Raw genomic sequence first — 22,423 nt, 5'->3', positions numbered from 1 at the left:
CGGAGTACCCGGTGAAACCCACGTAGGCGCGGGGAGAACATGCAAACTCCACACAGGGAGGCCGGAGCTGGAATCGAACCCTGCACCTCTGCACTGTGAGGCTGACGTGCTAACCCGTCGATCCCCAGCCGCCCGTTGTCTCTATTCTTATACCTAAATTCATAATCATCCAAACAAAAATGCATACATTAATATTGAACCAAGTTTCTGTAATGACTATAATACAGAAAGGACAAATAAAATGTTGCAGATACTCTTTGATAGAATCAAAATTTGCATGCATGCTTCGACTATTAAAATGTATAATGGACAGTTTGTCGTCTGGTTTCACACAATGCTGTAGAACCTTTTGGGAACAGGTCCAGGTCATTCTTTGGTGTTTTGTGCATCGTGATGATGTGGTGAGTTATGTGACCTTGCTGTCAAATGAGTTATAAATATCTTCCGGGTGTGCTGAATCTTTTGTTGCCTTTGAAATTGTCCTGCCTTTTTTTTTTTTTTTTTGCAATTTCAGCGTTCCTTTTCATCCAGTAATCATTTATGGAAATGTTCACGCCTTTCAAATTGAGTAGCGCCGACCTATTCTTCCGACTGATAAATCTCCTTATGGCAGTTGGCGGTTGCCCGTACTTTGTGAGCGGCGAATAAGATAAGATAAGATAAGAAAACCTTTATTAGTCTCGCAATGGAGAAATTCCCAATTCACAGCAGCAAAGTTACGAAAGGAAGAAGTAGAACAACAAAATATAGGAGCTGCTGGAAAGGCAGCCACTCTTGCCGCGCCATTTTGAAGTCAAAATAACACAACACAACACATAGGACACAGACAGTCGTGCAATCTTCACCACTTTTCTGCATACACTTTGTTGTCTGAAGCAGTTCTAGATGAAAGAGGAGAGGATCAAAGTGTCCTTTCCCCAGTGGATCAGAGACGTCATGCTGAAAATGTGCACACGTCTGCTACAAGCTAAGTTTTGAAAGCAAACACGAAGCTGTAGCGTCCATTGACGAAAAGAGATGAGTTCACTTCTCCTGTCCCACGTAATCCGCTTCAAACTCCAAGCCGCGACTCCCAGTTCCAAATCCGCATCGGCGCTCCGCGCTAACGCTCCTTTCTTCTCATCGTCGGCTCCTCAAGACTTACCTCCATCCAGCCGCAGACCGTTCAACAGGACCGATCTCTCCGCTGAACAAAGCGGGGCTGTGAAAAATGCTGCCCATTACAGGCGCAAGACACAAGCGCCCCGGACTGTCCAGCAACGACAGTCAAATGGCGCCGACATTCCTCCCAGTCAAAAACAGTGCTGGTATACCCATGCTGCCGAGAAGGTGCAACCACCGAGCACAGAGTCTCCTCCTTGATGAATGTCGTGGCCAAAAAATGCTGAAAAAAGTCCACATCAGGTCCACACGACGTAAACAACACAAAGTGACAAAACAAACACAAAAACAACAAAAAAAAGCAAGGCTCATGAGAGCACTTGCTCACGGCTGCCTACTCGGGCGCCATCTTGACTTCAAAGTCAAGAATGGAACGCTTCGATGTCTTTCAAGTCCACCTTGATCAACTTTGTATCAATGTAAGCTGTCACTTGTTGCCCCATCGAAAGCATATCTTCTTCACCACGATCGATGCGGTAACTGCTCGTGCATTGGAGCGTGGTCGGGCCTTAATACCACTAATCACCACATCATTTATTTGGGTGTATTGTTCTGGTTCATCGACACGCCGTTCAAGTTCCAGACTACATTTTTCTTTTTCGTTTTCTTGCTTTTTCTTCTTCGTGTTCTGCATGCGTAGTTGCTTCACCTCCACCGAATAGTTTCAAAAAAAGTTTCACCTGCGTTTTGGCCACAGTTACTTCTCCGATTAGAGACTCAAGGGAGTTTTCTTTATCTCCTGTCGCTACTCTGGCCTTATTCTCAGTCCCATTTCTATCTCGCTAATGAGGTAATGGCAGATGTCAAATGAGATGAGCTATTGCGGCCAGTGACACCACGATGAGAGTCTTACAGAACGAAGCTCAAGTGATGTCTTCAGGCTTGAGTTGATTGTGGTGACGGATTCAAGTTTCAACATTGGGGTTAAGATTGGTTCTTGCACTTCGGTTGGCTAATTTGCTTCTTTCCTGCTTGCTGAGCTGCTTCCTGTCTGGCCTGGGCCGGATTCTTAATGAGGCTAGCGCCAGCTTTATCAGCCATTTGCCTGGCTAATTTGCTGCTTCCTGCTTGCTGAGCTGCTTACTGTCTGGCCTGGGATGGATTCTTAACTTTGAAAGCGTCAACTTTGAAAGCCATCACTATCAAAGCTTTATATACCCAATAAGGTGGGTGCGTGTGTGGGTTTTCCTCAGGTACTGTACTCCAGTTTCCTCCCACATTCCAAAAACATGTGTGGCAGGTTAATGGAACACTCTAACTTCTCCCTAGGTGTGAGTGTGAACATGGATGGTTGTTCGTTTATTTGTGCCCTGCGACTGGCTGGCAAGTGGTTCAGGGTGTCCCCCGCCTAGTGCCCGAAGCTGGGTTTGGCTGCCCCACGCCTGCGACCCTACTCAAATTATTAAATAATTCATATCTAACGCCCTTAGACTCAGATGTGTCATACATAATCTGTTTTATGGATAGACTCATGATTATGTGTATTATTGTATTATTATTATTATGGATATATATATACCTGTATATATATCTATACACACACACACATAAGTTGAAACCTAATACATAAGGAAGACAATAAACAACATTGGTATATGTTAAAAAAAATGCAGCAAGCCCATGTTCAGGGGTGCCAAACTAATTTCATTCACGGGCCTCATTCTAGTTACATTTTCCATTGGAATTTCCCGCATTTCCCATCATCCTCTTCACAACGGCTCAGGTCGTATGTTCTCCTATCAGATCTCATCTGCAAACGAAATCCCATACCCCTCATCACACCGTTCACACCTCTGTCATCACAACAAACAAGCGAATCGGACAAATCTCCATCATATCCCTCCAACTGTCTCTTCTCAACACCAAGGGAATCATCCTAAATGAATATATCACTGACAGTAACCTGTCATAAACCCTGAGATTATTTTTCTTTAGATCAGAACGCACCTCCTGGGTTCACCTATATTGAAAAATCTCACTCTGAAGGGTAGGGGGGCGGCACATCAGGTGAGGCATCAAAATCACTCCACTTTCACTCGCCATTATTCAGTCTTTTGAACTTTGAGCTGTCGAATTCTCTGGTGCCTTCCCTCCTAGTCACCGCTGTAATTTACCGCCCTCCTAAACCTACCTCATCCTTCCTCTTCAATTTCATGGACTTTCTGACACAATTTAGTGTCACCTCATCATCCATTCTTCTCCTTCGTGACTTTAACATTGATAATAACAACTCCAAACCAAAATTCCTGGACCTTCTGAATTGCTTCTTCGTCACTCAACAAGTTAATTTCCCCAAGCACACTCGAGGTCATTTCTTGGATCTGGTTTGCACTACTGGCAGCAACATCTACAACCTCTTCTGCCACAACTTAAAACATATCGGGCCACGTTGCCACTGCTTTTGATTTCCACTCTTCCACGCCACAGAAAGAGCTCTACTCAAAGTCAGTCGATTTCCTTCTCTCCTCTGACTCTGGTCATTTCAGCATTATCATCCTCTTTGACCTTACCAGCAGTTGACACCATCAGCCACTCCATCGTTCCGTCCCACCTCAAGACGTGTCCTGGTTTCAGTCCTATTTAGCAAACCGACAACAGTTCATCCTCATCAATCAATGCTCCTCTTCCGTAACCCCTCTGACTCAGGGTGTTCCCCAAGGTTTGGTGCTTGGTCCTTGTCAGGTATGCCGAAGGATTCCATACGGAACAAGGATTCCACAAGCGTAGACAAAGAAAAGAGGCTTTGAACAAAAATATATGAACAAAAACGCAAGACCGACAAAGTACTACTAAGGACGCTGATAACAAAGAACCAGGAAAAGGCGAGAAAAAAACAAATAACGCTTGGAAAAGGCAAGGAGCAAGAAAAATGTAAATTGCTTGTCAACTCAAAGGACAAGAGAATCCAATACACAAACATACACCGAGAATAAATAAGGCTAAAGACTTACAAGAACAACAACAACAAACAAAAAACAACTATGAGCGAGGCAAGGCTATGAGGCAAAAATGTCAAGAACGTCTCGAAAATTAAGCATTTGGAGACAGAGTCGTGAACACGGCAAAATAATCCAACAATCACTAGGCATTTTGGCAGTCCTTCAATACACGGCAAGGCTTGCTTCGGAAACGCGGCACAGGTGCGCCTGCTGAGGATAACGCCCCTCACTCCAGCTGGAGCTGAAACACAATCAAGTCAAACGAGACAGGATCATGACAGTCCTCTCCTCTTCGTCCTTTACATTCTTCATCCTATGATGATGAATGATGTTGCATAGGGAGAGCGACTTTGAATATCTAGAAAAGTGCAATATAAATAAAATGTTTTTGTTTTTAACTGTGTTCACAGTTGGATGTAATGTTCGCACTCTCCTGGGAGGAAGACCTCATCTCCACCTTCCTTGGAGATGAAACAGATTCCCCAGATCCTCTTTGGAGATGACCAAAAAAGGAGTCCTCTTTGTCTTCATGGAATAGAAATGCAGATAATCGCTACATTCATGTTTTTTACAACCATTCATGGGACTATTTGAAACAAATCCTCATCATTAACCAGGGAACAGTGTCAGTGCCAAACAACTCACGTCGGCATCATGCCCATTCCTGCACGGTGGAGGTAAAAGCCCCACCAAGAACACCCAAGATGACTTTGTGGTCTGTGTTCATAATGTCAGCGGATTTTGAAAAGAGGTGCACCCTGTAAACACAATTTTGTGTCACTGTTGATAAATAGTGATGGAATGTTTATATTTGTCTATAAACCAAGTTGTGTGTATATGTCATTTTAATCAATGCTTATAATAATTCTGTAATTTTATTTGTAATTATAGCAACATATCACATGAACCCAAGCAGCAATTTATTAAAACAATATTTAAGTCTGTCTATAAATATGACTGATTAGCATGTTGACATCGCCCTCTAAAGCCTTACAAGTTCCTGACATGGCCTCTTCGGAAAAATAATTGTGTTATGTCATTGGTTTATATACAATCTGCTGCCAAGCTATTATTGTTCCAACAGCCTGTTAACTGAAGTTTTTTTTTTGTGTGGCTATACTGTTGCTTGTGTCCCGATACCACAAATTACCCACCCATGCATTAAAGTAGGGCACTCAACTCCCTAATAGATAATTCTCAGCGTGTCCAGATGAGGAACGATGTCTGATTTCCTGAGCATGTCAGCTGTCTCTGTGCATTCAAGACATCTCAGGGTGCATCTGTGCTCCAAAAAAAACAAAAACGAAAAAAACAAACAAACATTCGATCTGCTGTTTTTCTTTAAATTAAGCTACACACAAGGTCTTGAAAAAGGTGACTGGGACTGGGTGACGGGGTATCTTTTCGTCCACTTGGTGTCACTTCAGAATCGTGTTTCGCCGAAACCTTTCATGGGACTAAGCCATGGTCATCCATCCATCCATCCATCCATCCATTTTCCGATTCGCTTTATCCTCACAAGGGTCGCAGGTCATGCTGGAGCCGAACCCAGCTGTCTTTGGGTAGTAGGCAGGGGACACCCTGAACCGGTTGCCAGCCAATTGCAGGGCACACAAAGACGAACAACTATCCGCACTCACACTCACACCTAGGGACCATTTTGAGTGTTCAATCAGCCTGCCCTGCATGTTTTTGTGGGAGGAAACCGGAGTACCCGGAGAAAACCCGCACAGCCACGGGGAGAACATGCAAGGCTGGATACAGGAAGGCCGGAGCCGGGATTGAACCCACGACCTCTGCACTGTGAGTTCGACGTGCAAACCACTGGTAATACATACACAATACCGCCTCCATGGTAATACATACACAATTCAAAAAAGAAAACACCCAAGGCACCAACAAAAATGTGGGGGCAGGCATTTAACTTTGATGTCAAGTAGGGGACCGCAAAATATCCTCCTGCGGGCCGCAATGATGACGACTACTGGTACTCTAGAACAAAAGCACTGATGCGTCTTAATGTATTTACTTGTTTTGACAAAAGTGTGAATCTTTGAATAATTAATGTTCAAGGACAAGATGGAGAGTCACATTTAATATCAATAAAGTATTATCAAGAAAAATACAGAAAAAAACACTTCAATCTATGACAAACATATTAAACTGGTGAGTCAGTGCCTACCATATCTATTACAGTTAAAACCATCCACTCTGCAGAAAATAGCAATTACAAATGACATCTCAACTAAAAAAAAAAAAGAGACTCACTCAAACATTTTCAAAACTCTAGTGACATATTCAGTGGTTATTAGATGTGTAATGTGTTGAAACCCATTGCAGCCATCCGGCTGAAGAAGTGCAGCAGCAACTCCAAACTAAAGACAATGAAGACCAGTTGGTGATGAATACAAAGATATAAATGTCCACAGGACAGTTTCCATACATTTCTATTTAGGATAACGATGATCAATGATCCTGTCTTAACCCATTCTTTGGTTTATAACTGACCGTTATTCATGGCTGATAAAAACAAAACAAAACAAAGATACGTAGGAACAAATGAAAATGTTGGTTGTGACTAGTTCTTAACTGAAGTATTGCTTTGAGATTGTGACAGCCATTTGTCAGCGTGCTCGCTTATAATATACAATGGTCGCCACTAAAATCATCGATGCCACTAAGGTGAATTTCCGCCAGTGAGACCATCCTTGGATAACACCTTCCTACAATTAAAGACAGAAATAATAAAAACAAAACATCAATCTATAAATCAGTACAGCAGCATATCAAAACGACAGGTGATAATGATAATGCATGACTTACCCAGCCTCCCTGCTGGACAAGCCAGTAGTAGAGTTGCTCTCTGATAACCTGGAGAACCCAGCTGATTATGAGTCTGATGTTCTCGAGATGATTCGTGGTCAGGGCCTTTGACATTAAAAAAATATATATAAAAAAATAAATGGACACATGGACAAACTGTTTATACAGTACAACCTGGCAAACCAATCAATATTTTATTTACGAGGGTCATTCAATAAATACGGTGAATTTTTCTTTTACTTTTAATACAGCTTCCTTTTTTTTTCTTTTTCAACATACAGTGAAACCCCTCTCCAACAAAACTTACATGGGTGAAAATGCCCCCTAGTGTGAAAATAACTTCATGCATTAAAGCCATTCCTACTTTTCTGCTCCCCCTACAACGAAAAATCCCCCTGTTGCGTAATACGAAATCTTTTTCTCTGCCCTTGCCTCGCAACAAGATTCACTACAACGAAAACAAGCCTTCCGCAAAAGTCAAATCCAACCTCAGCCTTCAGCGACTCCTACTGCTTAGCTCGGAAAAGGCAACAGCAAACACCACACTGGCTTACACATGCGCAGTAGTGCAGGAAGTATTTGTTATTGTTAGTTTCAGATACAGCACGAATGTTGCATTGCTAAAATGGCTACAAAACGGACCTTTGCAGACCAAGGAGTGAAGAAAAGAAAAGCTTTAACGCTTGAAGACAGGATAAAAGTAATAAAAATGAAAGATGGAGGAAGCAAAGTAAAAGACATAATGCAAGAAATGTATGTAAGTAAAAGTGGATGCTGATCGTAAATTTCGCAATTTCTTTTCCTTTTTTTTCTTTCTACGCTGGCTATATGAAGTGTCAAATAAGTGTATGCTCATACTTATGCAATATTGGAAGAAAAATAAAGAGTACACATATGTTTGTGTGTGTGTGTGTGTGTAATTGCTTACATCTGAGATAAAATTTGCTATCGTGAAAAGTCCCCTGCTTGCAAACATGATTTCATTGTAGAGGAGTTTCACTGTAGTCTCTGAGCACTGTCACACATTTTTCCCATCTGCGCACAAGCTTCAGCGTCAAAATCTTTGGACTGCTGTCTCAGCCAGTCACTCACAACACTTTTGGCTTCATCATCACTTATTTATTGAATGACCCTTGTATTTTGTAGCTTTAAAACAAAAACAAAAAAGACTCATGAGTACCCCCTCGAAAATTTTAAAGAAGCAGTCCCGCTTGTCTGTTTCATCTTGGTTTTTCAAAATCGGGAGTCATAAGTAAGAGCCCAACACCTCCACCTAATATGATGTCCTTTCAATTTTTTCTCCTTTTCCACCTTTTTAACTCATTTAATGGCCACCTAGTGTGAACTTTTTTTAAAAATCCGTTTAGCGCCACCCACGGGTTAGCTTGAGAAATGATAGTTTATCGACAACAAGTACAGGTACAAACTTACTGAATATTTACTACTTATGAAATACACATCCATATCACTGTTTCATGAAACACGATGCAGAATGTAAACGTGGACTGCATTTCTTCATCACTAAGCTTATCATATAGACCAGGGGTCGGCAACCCAAAATGTTGAAAGAGCCATATTGGACAAAAAAAAAAATGTCTGGAGCCGCGAAAAATTACAAGCCTTATGTAAGCCTCATAATGAAGGCAACACATGCTGTATGTATCTATATTATCTATATTAGCCTACTATCAAAATGACTAAGTTGGCTCCAAATACACAATGAGCCTTCATGAAATGTTTTAAATGTTTTTCCCCTGCAGTGGACCCTGTAGAGCAGGGGTGCCCAACCTTTTTTTGACCGAAGATCTACTTTACGATTAACCAACCTCACGCGATCGACCAATTACCGCGCACGCGCGCATAAGCACGCACTTACACACGCATGCCATAATGAGCAACAGCCATAATGGCTCCGAAGATGAACGACACGCTTTTGCAGCGTGTTAACTATCGTAGCTCACGTGTACCGTTTAAAAATGCTTCTTTCGGCCCTCCACATTCCCATTCTTTGCCAGTACCCTGGGTGAATTGTACGTGAGATGCTGTTTTTTGACAACAGCCACCTGCCTGGCATCCCATCCTGCTAATAGAAAGTGAAGTGATGATGTTGAAATTTAATATTTATTGTACACATTTTTACAGCATTTGAAAATGTTAAGAATGTTTGTGTCATGTGTGTCCTCCTACAGAAACCATATTAAATCAGAAAATATATTTTCCTCCCCCCATCTTGGGGGCTTGCTTGCCATAATCCGTTCCAGAAGGCTGTTCGAAAACCGAAACCATGTTTCCATTTATAGTCAATGTAATAAATTTTAATCCGTTCCGTGTCCAGAAAACAACTTCATTTAACTTTTTCATAAATGGTATACACATGTAAAAAGAGAGCAGGTAATATGAAAAATACTGTAAAAACTGTACAAACATTTTGTATGTTTTATTTTTACCAATTTTAACAAACATTAACATTGTAACATAAAAATTCAAGTTCCGTATTTTCACGACCATTCGGCGCACCGCATTGTTGGGTGCAGTCTCAGTAACGGGTGCTATTTCTGTATTTGACACATACACAAAACGCACTGTATTATTGGGCGCAGCCAGGCATGGTAAAACATACGCCATCTTAAACATACGCATGCTAGGAGCGTGCCTTTAGCGTCCTCTTACACGCTCACCCTTCACTCATTGGCGACTGGTACCTGCTAGGGACGTGCTTTTAGCGTCCTCTTACACGCCCACCCTTCACCCATTGGCGACTGGTACCTGGTAGGGACGTGCCTTTAGCGTCCTCGTACACGCCCACCCTTCACTCATTGGCGACTGGTACCTGCTCGAGACGTGCCTTTAGCGTCCTCTTACACGCCCACCCTTCACTCATTGGCGACTGGTACCTGCTAGGGACGTGCCTTTAGCGTCCTCGTACACGCCCACCCTTCACTCATTGGCGGACTTCTGCATGCCTGTCGCCTTTTCTCAGTATAAACAGCGTGTCGGCCAGAAGTGCTCTCAGTCAGGCTTTGGAACTCGGCGCATACACTAGACGCTCCGCATTATAAGCCATCCTGTCCATTATGGAGAAAATTTAAGACTTTTAATAGCGCCTTATAGTCGTGAAAATACGGTAACATCTTTCTCTCTCTCTCATCCTGATAATTGTAAATTACATTATTTTACACCTTGAACTAATAAACCCTAAAGTAATGGCTGTAACTATGGACTCTCTCTCTGCAACCCTACGCTACGGTACGAGGTAACATCCCTCCATCCATTTTCTGAACCACTTTATCCACACAGTCTCGTCGTATTAAAAGTTTGCTGGGAAAAATATTCCTCGGCCTTGATGAGATTTTCAAACTCAACTTTAAACTTTTCGACAGCTTCCTCGTCTGAACTGGCTGCCTCCCCATGACGAATCACTTCTTTTCCTAAACTTTTCGAATCATCCTCTGCTTGCTTTAAAATCAAACTCTTCAGGAGCAATGCTGGATCCTTTTTTATCAAATCTCCATACAATTGTCTTGCTTTGCCACAATTCATATCTTGGCTAAGACTGTCCCCTGCTAGCTGTTTCTCATTTCTGAAAATAAGCAAACGTTTCTCGACTTCCTCGAATATTTGTGGCCTTTGTTTGCTAAACACACGAGATCCTTTAGCCACATCAGTCACTTTAAGACGGCCTTTCTTTTTTAGGATGCTGCTGATCGTCGATTTCGGCATGCTGAACTCTTTCGCCAACACAGACAGACGAACACCTGATTCATATTTTGCTATCAAATCTTTCTTAAATTCAACAGTTCTTTGCACTATTTTCCTTTTTTTTCACCAGCTTTACTACTTCCACTTGCTTTCTTTTGTGCCATGATTAGGAGCAGAAATAACAGTCGATGTAGATGTCAACAAACACGATGCTTTAAAAAAAATCTTTATTGAACACGTCCGCTGACATTGGATGCTCTTTTTTTTCATCTTTATTGAACACGTCTGCTCACAATGGAACGCTACACGAGGAAGCGTCACTTCCCCGTCTACCCAAGGAAGTGCCACTTCTTCGTGTAAGGAAGGCGAGAGTTGTCGAGTGGCGCATTCAAGTGCGCTCAGTTTGGTCGAGAACCGATTTTCAGTCGTAATCCGAGGCATGAAAAAAAATCTAAATTTTTGGTCGAAAACCGATTTGGTCGAGAACAGAGACATTCGAAAAATGTCCCCTACCACCACTGACAAAAATAAATAAATAAATACAGCTTAAAGTGCAGCAAAACCTAAGGCGTAGAAAAAAAAGTAGTGTGTTTGCAGTAACATGAAATTTCAGCATAGGGTCGGTAGGTCGGACAAAGTTTTTTTTTTTAATCATTTTTTTCCATCAAAAATTTAAACAAAATAACCATAAAACATAAAACAAGAAGACATTGAACCCGCCGCTCCGCAGCCGCCACCCATTTAGTTTTCCCCCCGCTTTGGACTTGGGGGGCCAGAGCGCGCCGCCGCGTCTGCCGACGTCCTCCTCCGCCCTCGGTGTTTACTCGGCCCGTGGTGTTCATCCAATAGTTCGCAGATTTTTTTCGATACATCTGGATGCTATTTTCTTAACATTACGGTGCGAGCATGCAACTGTAACACAGAAAACGCGGTTTAAACTGTCGTCGCAGATCGCGGCCGCCGCCATGTTTCAATGTTTTTGACAGACGACAGGGCAAATGACGCACGCGCTCAACTTGAATATCGCAAGAGTTTGCACCGATGTAAACCCTCTACACACAAATGTAGAGGGTTGTTTGAAATAAAAATGCCGACCGTAAAGTTTTTTTTTCGACGTAGAAATTCTCGGTCGGTCGGGTTACCGGAAACACACTACTTTTTTTTCTACGCCTAATTATTTTGTATCTCTTAAAGTATTGGTTTGTTGTTTATTGTTGTACATATGATATTTGCTCCATGTACAGCACTTTGTATACAGCAGTGGTTGTTTTAAAGCGCTCTATAAATACAGCTGATTTGAGCATTTTATGGAAAAAGGAACTTTTGAAGACTTACTGTGGTACTTCAGATAAACAAGAAAATAATCTGTGCAGTGGGAGTATGATTAGAGGCTAAAGTTTTACAGTCCTTTTGTGTGATAGGAGATCATGTCGTAAAAACGCTTCACCCACATTATGTTGTGCTATGCTCTACAACCTACACACTGTATATTTCAGTGATGTCATAACTGCCAACCTCTACAACAAACCGAGCTGACCGTATAATTGTTGGACCTCCAGAGAATTACTTGACAATGACGGTCCACGATATGTCGGATTGGTAGATGAGGGGTGCAGCGCTGTCCTGCAAACTTGGCCTTTGTATGAAAGACATGCGCACACTTGGCGGAGAAATGGTGTTAATGTACACTGCACCCGAACCATCCTATCAGTCTCATTTTCACAAAAAGCATTTAAAAAAAAGAAAGCGAGTAAATCTTTAACCTATGATGGTGCGTGACCTGCGTCACCGTAAGTTGTTAGCGCTCGGCAGTCTGCAATTGCAGCTTGTGATCAGAGCTGTTGCGCTATATCTTTTATCGTGATCATTATTCTCATTCAGAGCTTGTTTCATGTACAATTCACCGAGGGCACGGGCAAAGAATAGGAATCTAGAGGGAAGCACTTTTAGCTACGATAGTTTACAGGCTGCCAAAGTGCATCGCACGGCTGCGTGTCAGACTGTTGTTCATCATGGCGTGCGTGCGCAGTAATGGGTCGATTGCGGGAGGTTCGTTGATCGAAAAGTCGACCTTCGGTCCAAAAGTTTGGGCACCCCTGATAGAGAGGGTGACCTCCTACAAGTACCTGGGTGTTCTTCTCAACAATAAACTAGACTGGTCTAACAACACAGACGCTCTGATCAGGAAGGGGCAGACGTCTTCCTGCTCAGAAAACTGAGGTCTGTTGGAGTTCAGGGGTCACTCCTTAAGACCTTCTTTTACTCTGTGGTGGCCTCAGCCATTCATTATGGCATAGTCTGCTGGTCAGGCAGCATCTCAGTCCAGGTCAGAGAGAGACTGGACCGACTGGTCAGGAGGGCCTGCTCTGTCCTGGGCTGCTCCCTGGACACTCGGAGGAGGTTGGCAACAGGGGGATGCTAGCTAAGCCAACAGCTATGTTGTACAGACCCTCCGACCCTCTCCAGGCCACCCTGACAGCACTCGGCAGCTCCTTCAGCCAGAGACTGATACACCCGCGTTGCGAGAAGGAGAGGTACTGCCGCTCGTCCCTGCCGACTGCCGTCAGGCTATTGAGTAGATGGTCCCTAAAACCTGGACTCACCCCCACTCACCTATTTTTAATATGCTTATATTTACATTTATTCTCGAGCTGTCAGTTTAGCGCGTTTTTATTGGCATTAATTTAAATGAATTTTAACTGGATTCAATTTTTTTCTCGCGAGATTAACGCGGAACACGTCACAGCGGATGTTACGTTGCTCTATAAATAAACCAGAAACAAAACAACAAGTGCGCTGCATAGGTCCACGCACTTTGTTTTGCCAGCATGGCATCGCGAGACACCGAAAATGGATACTTAAAGAGTTTATGAATGGAAAGTTTACTTTTAAAAAGTTGCCAGATTGCTCCACTGACAAGACCAAAGTTACCTGTACCATACAGGTAAGGTATACGATGTATGCCACTGACGCGATTGTTACTTGTTTGGAACTATTTTGTGTGGAAGATTACAGTGTTCCGTGTCCATATAAATAGAGCGGGTGGAGATTCTCTGTGTTCGTCTGACAGTGACAGTGCGCTGAGGCAAGTCGAGAGTTCAGCGGTGCAGTGGTAGCGACCTCGCGAAAACACTGAAAAACGTCTCCAGTGTTGTCATCAAACCAAGTGTAGTCATCCGAAATGATGTCTACACAAAACCGTAGAGAGACTTCCGCGCAAGAAGGACCAACAGAATCAACATAACCTGACTGCTGTGTTCAAAGCAAACTTGAGAAAAACGAAAACCATGGCTTAAATCCACTATAGGCTGAGTTCTAGTTTACCTTAGATGTGCACTTTATAATGTTATTGCTCTGTTTTGATTCCATAAAATGAGCTGTTAAAGCAGCTGTTGTGTGACAAAATATTTTTTTCCACTGTTCTTGATGGACAGTAATATTGTGTGAGAGAATATGTGTGAATAACTGCTCCAAGTGAAAAATGTTCATGTAAAATTGAAAATCGAAATTGTTATTTCAGTAAATATTTGCATTTTGCACATAGAAAACTGATTCATGATTCCATGTTGATGAGAGCATTAAAATGGGGGAAAAAATAGGACAAAAAAATATAAAAGGAAATTCAGAAACGATAAAAAATGCGTGAGGAATCACGATTAATTTTTTGTGAATTTGAGTTAATTATGACAGTTGCATTTTTAATTTGATTAAATATTTTAATCGGTTGACAGCTCTAAGTTATTCATGTACTTTTTGTCTTCTACTTTCTCCCTTTCATAATTTTGCTGCTGTAAATTGGGAATTTCTCCATTGTGAGACAAATAAAGGTTTTCCTGTGTCATGTGCATCAGTTCATCTCGGGTTTAGCCTCTGCCCCAAAAATAGTGACAAAGGGTGAAAAAGAGTTCAGTACTAAATTGATCTCAGTCTTTGCACATATGTTCAACACTTAGCTTTAGACATATTGTATTTAATTATTTTTTTAACACAAAGGATTTTACAGTCTTTTGTTTTTTTAAAAACATTAATTAGAATATGATTTTTATTGAAAACGGAATACATTTAAATGTAATCATAACTTCAGTGTGTTCTTATTTTCCTACATTCAAGCACCATGTTGATGTTTGAACTGCATAATGCTGCACTGTCCTATGATAATAAACACAAGTGTATTTTAGGAATAAAACCACTGCCTCTCTTTTAAGAACACTTAGGACAACTATGTTACTGTATTATCATGTTGGTCCTAATGTGTGAATTCTTGAGTGACATTGCTGCTGAAGAAAAATGATTGATATAAATTGTTTTGATGATACTGTGGTGGTGAAGCCACACATTTCCCAGCATGCCTGGAAATAGTTGGACAGTCAAACCTCGGTTATCGTACATAATCTGTTCCAGAAGACTGTTCGAAAACCGAATTGTTCGAAAACCAAAACCATGTTTTCCATTGAAATAAATGTAAAGATTTTTAATCCGTTCCAAGTCAAGAAAACAACTTTTTTTAACCACTTTATTTTTTTTACAATTTTACACCATAAACTGTACACATGTAATAAGAGAGCAGGTGATGTATAAAATACTGGTCAAACAACATTAACATTGTAACATAAAAATTGAAGGAATCTCTCTCTCTCCCTCTCTTTCTGTCGTGGGGCGTGCGCCTATCCCAGCTGTCATCGGGCAGATGGTCTTTCGTTTTTAGGATGCTGCTGATGGTGGATTTCAGCATCCCGAACTTCTTAGCCAACACAGGCACACGCACACCTGACTCATATTTCGCGATCAAATCTTTCTGAAATTCTAAAGTTTTGCGCACTATTTTACTCTTTTTTTCACCAGGTTTACTGTCACATAATAGGCTATTATTATATGAGTAGTGCTTTATGAAAGTTTGCACTGTGTCCGTCATACTCCAGTTAATCGACAGGTCGCGCCTATAAGGGGAGTTCCAGGAAGTAACTGTTAGAGTGAGCACACTGCATGTCTTACTGCTCTGCCACATTGTTATTAAAAGTCACTTAAAACGTGAACCTTGCCTGCTGACCATCATTACATTTACCATTTCCACTTGCTTTCTTTGGTGCTATGATTAGGGGCTGATACACAATGCAAAAATAACAGTCCGATATTCCATAGTTCTCACCAAACACGTCTGTGTAAAAAAAATTGAGCAATACAATCTCGTCTGCTCACAATGGACGCTACACGAGGAAGCTGTTTCTGTATGATTATTGCATAATAATGAGACACCGTTGTTCATTATGTGCCGCTGTATTGAAACCTTCCGGCCGTACAACAAACACACGCACTTCCCCGTGCTGCTGGGGCAAACCATTCTGAAAAGAGGGGGGTTTCACACCCCCTAACAGAAGCATCTCGCCAAACACGTCTGCTTTTTTTTTTTAATCTTTATTGAACAATACAAACTCGGCTGCTCACAATGGACGCTACACGAGGAAGTGTTTCACCAAACACATCTGCTTTTTTAAAAAATCTTTACTGAACAATACAAAAACGTCTGCTCACAATGGACGCTACACGAGGAAGCGAAGCCGAGAGGAGTGAAGTGACGCATTCAAGTGCGCTCAGTTAGTTCGAGAACCGAAATTTGTTCGTCATCCGAGACAAAAAACTCGAATTTCTTTTTGAAAACCGAATTGTACGAGAACCGAGACGTTCGAAAACCGAGGTTTGACTGTATTAATTTAAAGGTTGCTATTTATTTGCTTTGCCGTAAGCGTGTATGTGATGTCTTTGAATGGAAGAGGGAAGGAACAGAGAACAAGAGGGATCTCAGTAACATTGCAGATAAAAGGGTAGATATAACTCATGGACTCACCCCCACTCACCCATTTTTAATATGCTTATATTTATATTTTGTATTCATATTTATGTACTTTTTGTCTTCAACTTTGTCCAGTTCATAATTTTGATGCTGTAAATTGGGAATTTCTCCATTGTGAGACTAATAAAGGTTTTCTTATCTATCTTATCGAAACTAGAAGGGTGGTTTAAGCAGGGAGTCGGGGTGTTGGGTGACTAAAGGGGTGTTCACACGGCACACATTTGCTCCGGCGCTACACCGATGTATTTTGTTGCGATATATTTTACACCGCAGCAAATTGTGTGGAGCGTTCACACGTACAAAGCCGCGCAGCGTCGGTGCAGCCCCACTTGCGTTCACACGGCAGTTTCTGCAGCGGAGCAAAACGAGAGAAAACAAATGAGCTGTCGTATTGGTTCTTTTTAAAACGTATACACAACTCAAGCGACTACTGGACAGGCACGTACTTCTCCTTCTCGGTCTCCGTGCCTTCTGCTCGAGAGTGACCGCCCCCGAAAACGTAAATCAACGATTACTTCAATGACACTCAGAAAAGCAAACACATAATGCGCCAAACAGAAAATCAAGAGAGGAAATCACAAAATAAATTATATGGGGGGCGGGGGGTTGTGAACACACAACAAAGGAACAAACGACACAAACAACTCCGAGACAGTCCAGTCTCCTACAAAAGGAAAGATGTTACCAGCCAAGTCTTGTGTCGTTATTAAACAAACACATGACAGAAGTCTGACAGAGCACGAAAGCAACGCATTCTCGCTGTACGTAATCAACTCTTCACAAGCATTTGCTCTGGAGCAAATTTAACCCAGTTGCGTTCACACGTGCAAATTTACATCGGTGCTGCTTCGCAAACGAGCATTTGCTCTGGAGCAAATTTTTAAACCACCCCCCTGAGGTGGATCGAATTTGGTCCGGTGTAAGCTGTTTTCCGGGGCTACGCCGGAGCTAATTTGCACGTGTGAACGCTCTACTGGGGCAGCCCCGGCGTAGCACCGGACCAAATCTTGCCGTGTGAACACCCATGTGAGCTGTGGCCCATAGCAGCTCCCGAATGACTGTGTATTCTGTTACCACTTGTGGGAGTAAAGCAACTGATGACCATCGGCAACTGTGTCATCCTTGAAACACAAACGAGAGTGTCGCATTGGTGTCAGAAGTGGGATTGCAGATGGCGACCACACTCTGAGAGATTGAGGACTTGCTTGACAAAAAAAAAAAAAAAAAGGGAGGCGTGGCTGAAGGAATTTAGGATGGATAGTCCAGACATGTTGAGCGACAACTAACCCTTGGCAACAGGACCCAAGGAGCGAATCCGGCTTCGATGCTGTCAGTCTCCTGGTGGAGACTCCTGGTGGAGACTGACAGCATGGGCACTTCCAGTGCCCCAATGCCTCCACACTCAACACTGGAGATGCCCCGGCAATGGGGTACAGTCAAACTGCTGCACTACAATGGAGAAGGACATCCGGAGATCTACCTTATCCAGGTACTGTTGGCAGTATAGTTTAATGGCCGGGCTCTTCGGGGTACAGCAGTCGAAGGTTGCCCTTGGGTGGGATGGGGGGGGACTCTACAGATCCTTATGGACCTCAAACCACATGAGCGTCTTGACTGGCAGAGCGGGCATGCCCAGCTCCAGTTCTCAATAGCCACTGTCCTGTCTGCTTTCCATCTCTCCATGCTGCAACACACCTGAGGGCGCGGTTTACACACGACTGCTACTGTATATAGGGAGCCATGCGACAGTGTTTCAGTCATTCAAGGAAACACGAATAAAGCCAAGGAGAAGCTGTTGAACCAGAAATAGAGAGGAGGCTAGAGTTGGGGCACCTACGCTACAGACCTCCGCCATCATGCTTGGAGGGATACGGTACTTTCGACGCCAGGGCTCAAGAGGAATTCAATGATTGTTGTTTACGATGATACTAATGCAGCGTGTTATACCGGAGACAAATTCCTTGTGTGTTCTACATACTTGGCCAATAAAGATGATTCTGATTCTGATTAATATTTCAAGCACTTATCCGGGGAGTCCAATGAGATCAGCTAAAGCAGCACATTTCTTTGCCTGACCGCTAACAGGAGCACAAAATCAGTCAAAAAACAGTTCTCATCGACAGCTTGATGCTGTAAAAAAACCCCTCACAAAATAGTAAAGAAAAAGCTCATGACGTTGAGAAAAAAGCACACTCTTTTGTTTTTGTACATAAGAGCAGTGACAAAGAAATACAGTATGCTCTGCCAGTCATTTTCTTGTCACGTGTTCCTATTGGGTCAGCAGCGCCAAGTTTCATGGTCTTTGTCAGACATGGGCAAACTACGGCCCGCGGGCCACATACGGCCCGTTAGGCTTTTTAATCCGGCCCGCCGAACTTGTCCAAATTATAGTAAAAACCTCCTTTTTTCCCCTTTCCCTGCAATGCCCACCTTTCCCCAATAGATGGCGCACTCAAAACACATTGACCGTTGTTGGAGTGGCGCGTATTTCTCTTTATTTCACTTTAATTTTCACTTCGTTTCACGTCACCATTAAGCCCTTCTGTAAAAATGAGCGGACCAAAGAGAAGGAAAGTGGACAGCGAATGCAAAGTGTTTAATAAGGAGTGGACAACAAAATACTTCTTCACTGAAGTCCAATCAACGGCTGTATGTCTGATATGCCAAGAAGCTGTTGCGGTTTTCAAAGAGTACAATATCAGCCGTCACTTTGCCACGAAACATGTAAACTATGCTAGCAAGCAGTCAACACAAGAACGGGCGGCGACTGCTCAGAGGTTGGCAGCTAATTTACAGAGTCAACAGAACTTTTTTCACCGACAAACTGCAATTCAAGAGTCAAGTACCAAGGCAAGTTATTTGCTGGCATTCAAATTAGCAAAGGTTAGCAAGCCTTTCTCCGAAGGCGAGTTTTTGAAAGAGTGCATGGGAGAGACAGCAGGTCTCTTGTGTCCGAAGAGCAAAGCCAAGTTTGAAAAAATTAGTTTAGCACGCAGGACAGTGACTCGTCGCATGGAACTGATTGACGAAGATATAGTCAGCGAGTTAAACAAAAAGGCGGAGTCCTTTAAGTTATATTCACTAGCACTGGATGAAAGTAACGACATAAAAGACACTGCTCAGCTCCTAATTTTTATCCGAGGGATTAACGACAGTTTTGAGATAACGGAGGAGCTTTTGAGCATGGAATCACTGAAAGGGAAAACGCAAGGAGAGGACTTATATGAACAGGTGTCTGCTGTCATCGAGAGAATGAAGCTACCTTGGTGTAAACTTGCCAATGTCACCACGGATGGATCGCCAAATTTAACTCGGGCTGCTGAAAAGAATCCAGGATAAAGTGAAAGAAAAAAACCCTGACCAGGATGTTATTTTACTTTACTGCATCATTCATCAGGAGTCTCTGTGTAAGTCTGTATTGCAGCTTAATCACGTCGTGGATCCAGTTGTAAAACTTGTTAACTTCATACGAGCAAGGAGACTTAATCATCGTCAGTTCATTACGTTCCTGGAAGAAACTAATGCGGATCACCAGGACCTACTTTACCACTCTCGCGTCCGCTGGTTAAGTTTGGGGAAAGTGTTTCAACGAGTCTGGGAGCTCAAAGACGAGATTCGCTCATTTTTTAATTTAATGGGGAAATCCGAATAATTCCCCGAGCTGAGCGACACAAACTGGCTTTGTGACTTTGCGTTTGCTGTGAACGTATTTTCACACATGAATGATCTGAACGTGAAGCTTCAGGGTAAAGATCAGTTTGCGCACGACATGTACACAAATGTGAGAGCCTTCAAATCCAAGCTGGTTTTATTCTCCAGGCAAATGTCAAACAAATCTTTCGCACATTTCCCCACACTAGCCGTGCAGAAAGAGGCCGCCCGAAATGCGAAGAAATACTGCAAATCACTGGACGATCTGCACAGAGAATTTTGCCGTCGGTGTCCTGTCCCCTGTCACAAGATCCAGAATTAGCACCGCAGGAGCTGCAATTGGAACTGATCGATCTTCAGTCTGACTCCGTCTCAAAGTTCAAGTCTCTTAAACTGAATGACTTTTACGCTTCACTTAACGAGACCGCGTTTCCAAACCTCCGGAGGATGGCGCAGAAGATGCTGGTGTTGTTTGGCTCGACTTATGTGTGTGAGCAGACGTTTAGCGTCATAAAAATCAACAAAGCCCATCACAGATCCAAGTTAACTGACCAACACCTCAGATCTGTCCTGAGAATTGCCACAACAAAACTAACTCCAGACTTTGATGCACTGGCAAAAAAGGGAGACCAACAACACTGTTCCCACTGAAATGGTGAGTTTTTCTGCTGTGTTATGAAAAAATGCATTTGGAAAGTTTGGAAGTGCGTCTTTTAATTAAGAGCAATGCGTATTTACGCACAGCAGCGGTACAGTAACTTAATTAACACGCCGCACATCACTTTTAATTTAAAATTTCAGATGCAGGTAGGATATTTAATACAGCCTTTGTGCTTGGCAACAATACACGTGTACTGTTTGCGCGTGAAGGCGAGGGCGTCCGTGGCGAGTTTGTAGAGCGCGCGGTCAGGACAATCCATCCATGATTTTGCGGAGTTTAACACAAGTAGATATTATTGAGCTTGAGTATTTTGTTGTGTAATAATATGTTTTGAATGTTGAAAGTGATTCCATTTTTCAATAAATGTTGATTTCTTTAACTTTGCACCTTAAATTGAAACTTATTAAAAACAGACGCAATCTTGATAAATCACAGTGCATGTGTTATTTTAATCTATTTACATTTCCTCCTCCCAGTATCTGCAAAATAGTATGTAAATGCCATATCTCGCATATTCCTTGAGACAAATTTATTAACTGATAAGGGCTATTTTTCACATTTGAAAGACAGTTAATAAATTGGGTTGTAGTGTTCTTACTGTGCTATGAGGTTTGCACACACTACATTTAATGCTTTCGTATATCCGGCCCAAACACTCCCTCCAAATGCACCCCTCTGTCAAATTTGAAAACCCATTGTGGCCCGCGAGTCAAAAAGTTTGCCCACCCCTGGTCTATGTGGTTCACAATGCTGTGTTTGGATGAAACTGTCTTTCAGTAATGTTTCTTTTATGACGATGTGCTGCTTTTAATATTTTAACATGACAGTATTGAGGCGATTTTAATATTGTTATTGTTACATCCTTAGAAATGCATAAAGACTGATCAATGCCCCCCTGCCCAATCTTTGAGGAGGAACCTGTATGATGCGCGAATGATGCTGCTGTTTTCTGCAGCAGGCAAAATTGTGCATTCACTGTAATTTTCAGCATCTTGTATCTGTCTATGGCGGGGGTCGGCAACACACAGCTCCAGAGCCTCTTTAGCGATATCTAGTGGCTCCCTGGAGCTTTATAAAAAATGTTTGAAAATGTAAAATGATTTTGATAGTAGGCTATTACAGCTCAAATAGATATAGATACATGTTGCAGCTCCGAAAAAGGAGAGCTGTGGTGTTGGTTTTTTAAAACATACACTTTATTTATGCTTTTAACAGTCTCGACAAACAGGCACGTCTGCGTCCATCTCCGTGCCTTCTCTCTTCTCGTTCGACTCAAGAGGCATTCAAAGACAGCCTCCGAAAAACGGAAATTAATGATCACTTCACTGACACTAAGAAAAGCAAAAATAATGCACCAAAACAAAAAACAAGCGAGGAAATCACAAAATAAATTCTATGGGGGCGTTTGTGAACACACAACAAAGGAATGAATAACATAAACAAACAATTCTGAGACAGTCCAGTCTCCTACATACATACAGTGTTTCCTTCATTGTGAGTTTGATAGAAGGCTTTTATTTTTTTGCGGCTCAAGACATATTTGTTTTTTTGTCCTGTATGGCTCTTTCAACATTTTGGGTTGCCGACCCCTGGTCTATGGCTACGATCGAAAGGCTTCAGTTCTGTCGAAGGATATGATAA

At 42.3% G+C, this 22,423-nt stretch overlaps 1 protein-coding gene and 1 pseudogene across 1 annotated transcript in view; one reads left to right on the top strand and one right to left on the bottom strand.

Annotated features, from left to right (window-relative positions):
- Window positions 1–6,175: 6,175 nt before the first annotated feature.
- The window catches only part of LOC147207106 (apoptosis regulator BAX), a 30,769-nt gene continuing 14,521 nt past the window's right edge, over window positions 6,176–22,423 (bottom strand). Inside the window, exons 5-6 of the mRNA XM_086106981.1 lie at window positions 6,924–7,028; window positions 6,176–6,823 (exon numbers count right to left, since the gene is read on the bottom strand). Of these exons, the coding sequence (XP_085963107.1) occupies window positions 6,725–6,823; window positions 6,924–7,028 (204 nt within the window). The 3' untranslated portion in view covers window positions 6,176–6,724. The remainder of the gene's footprint in view (window positions 6,824–6,923; window positions 7,029–22,423) is intronic.
- LOC147207107 (general transcription factor II-I repeat domain-containing protein 2A-like) lies at window positions 17,795–20,443 on the top strand (annotated as a pseudogene).

This window comes from Hippocampus guttulatus, chromosome 3 (assembly GCF_054856545.1).
Source record: "Hippocampus guttulatus isolate MCC_2025c chromosome 3, RoL_Hgut_1.0, whole genome shotgun sequence".
NCBI lineage: Eukaryota > Metazoa > Chordata > Actinopteri > Syngnathiformes > Syngnathidae > Hippocampus > Hippocampus guttulatus.
Note: the sequence above shows the minus strand (reverse complement) of the source record. Positions and strands in the feature narration are given on the sequence as shown.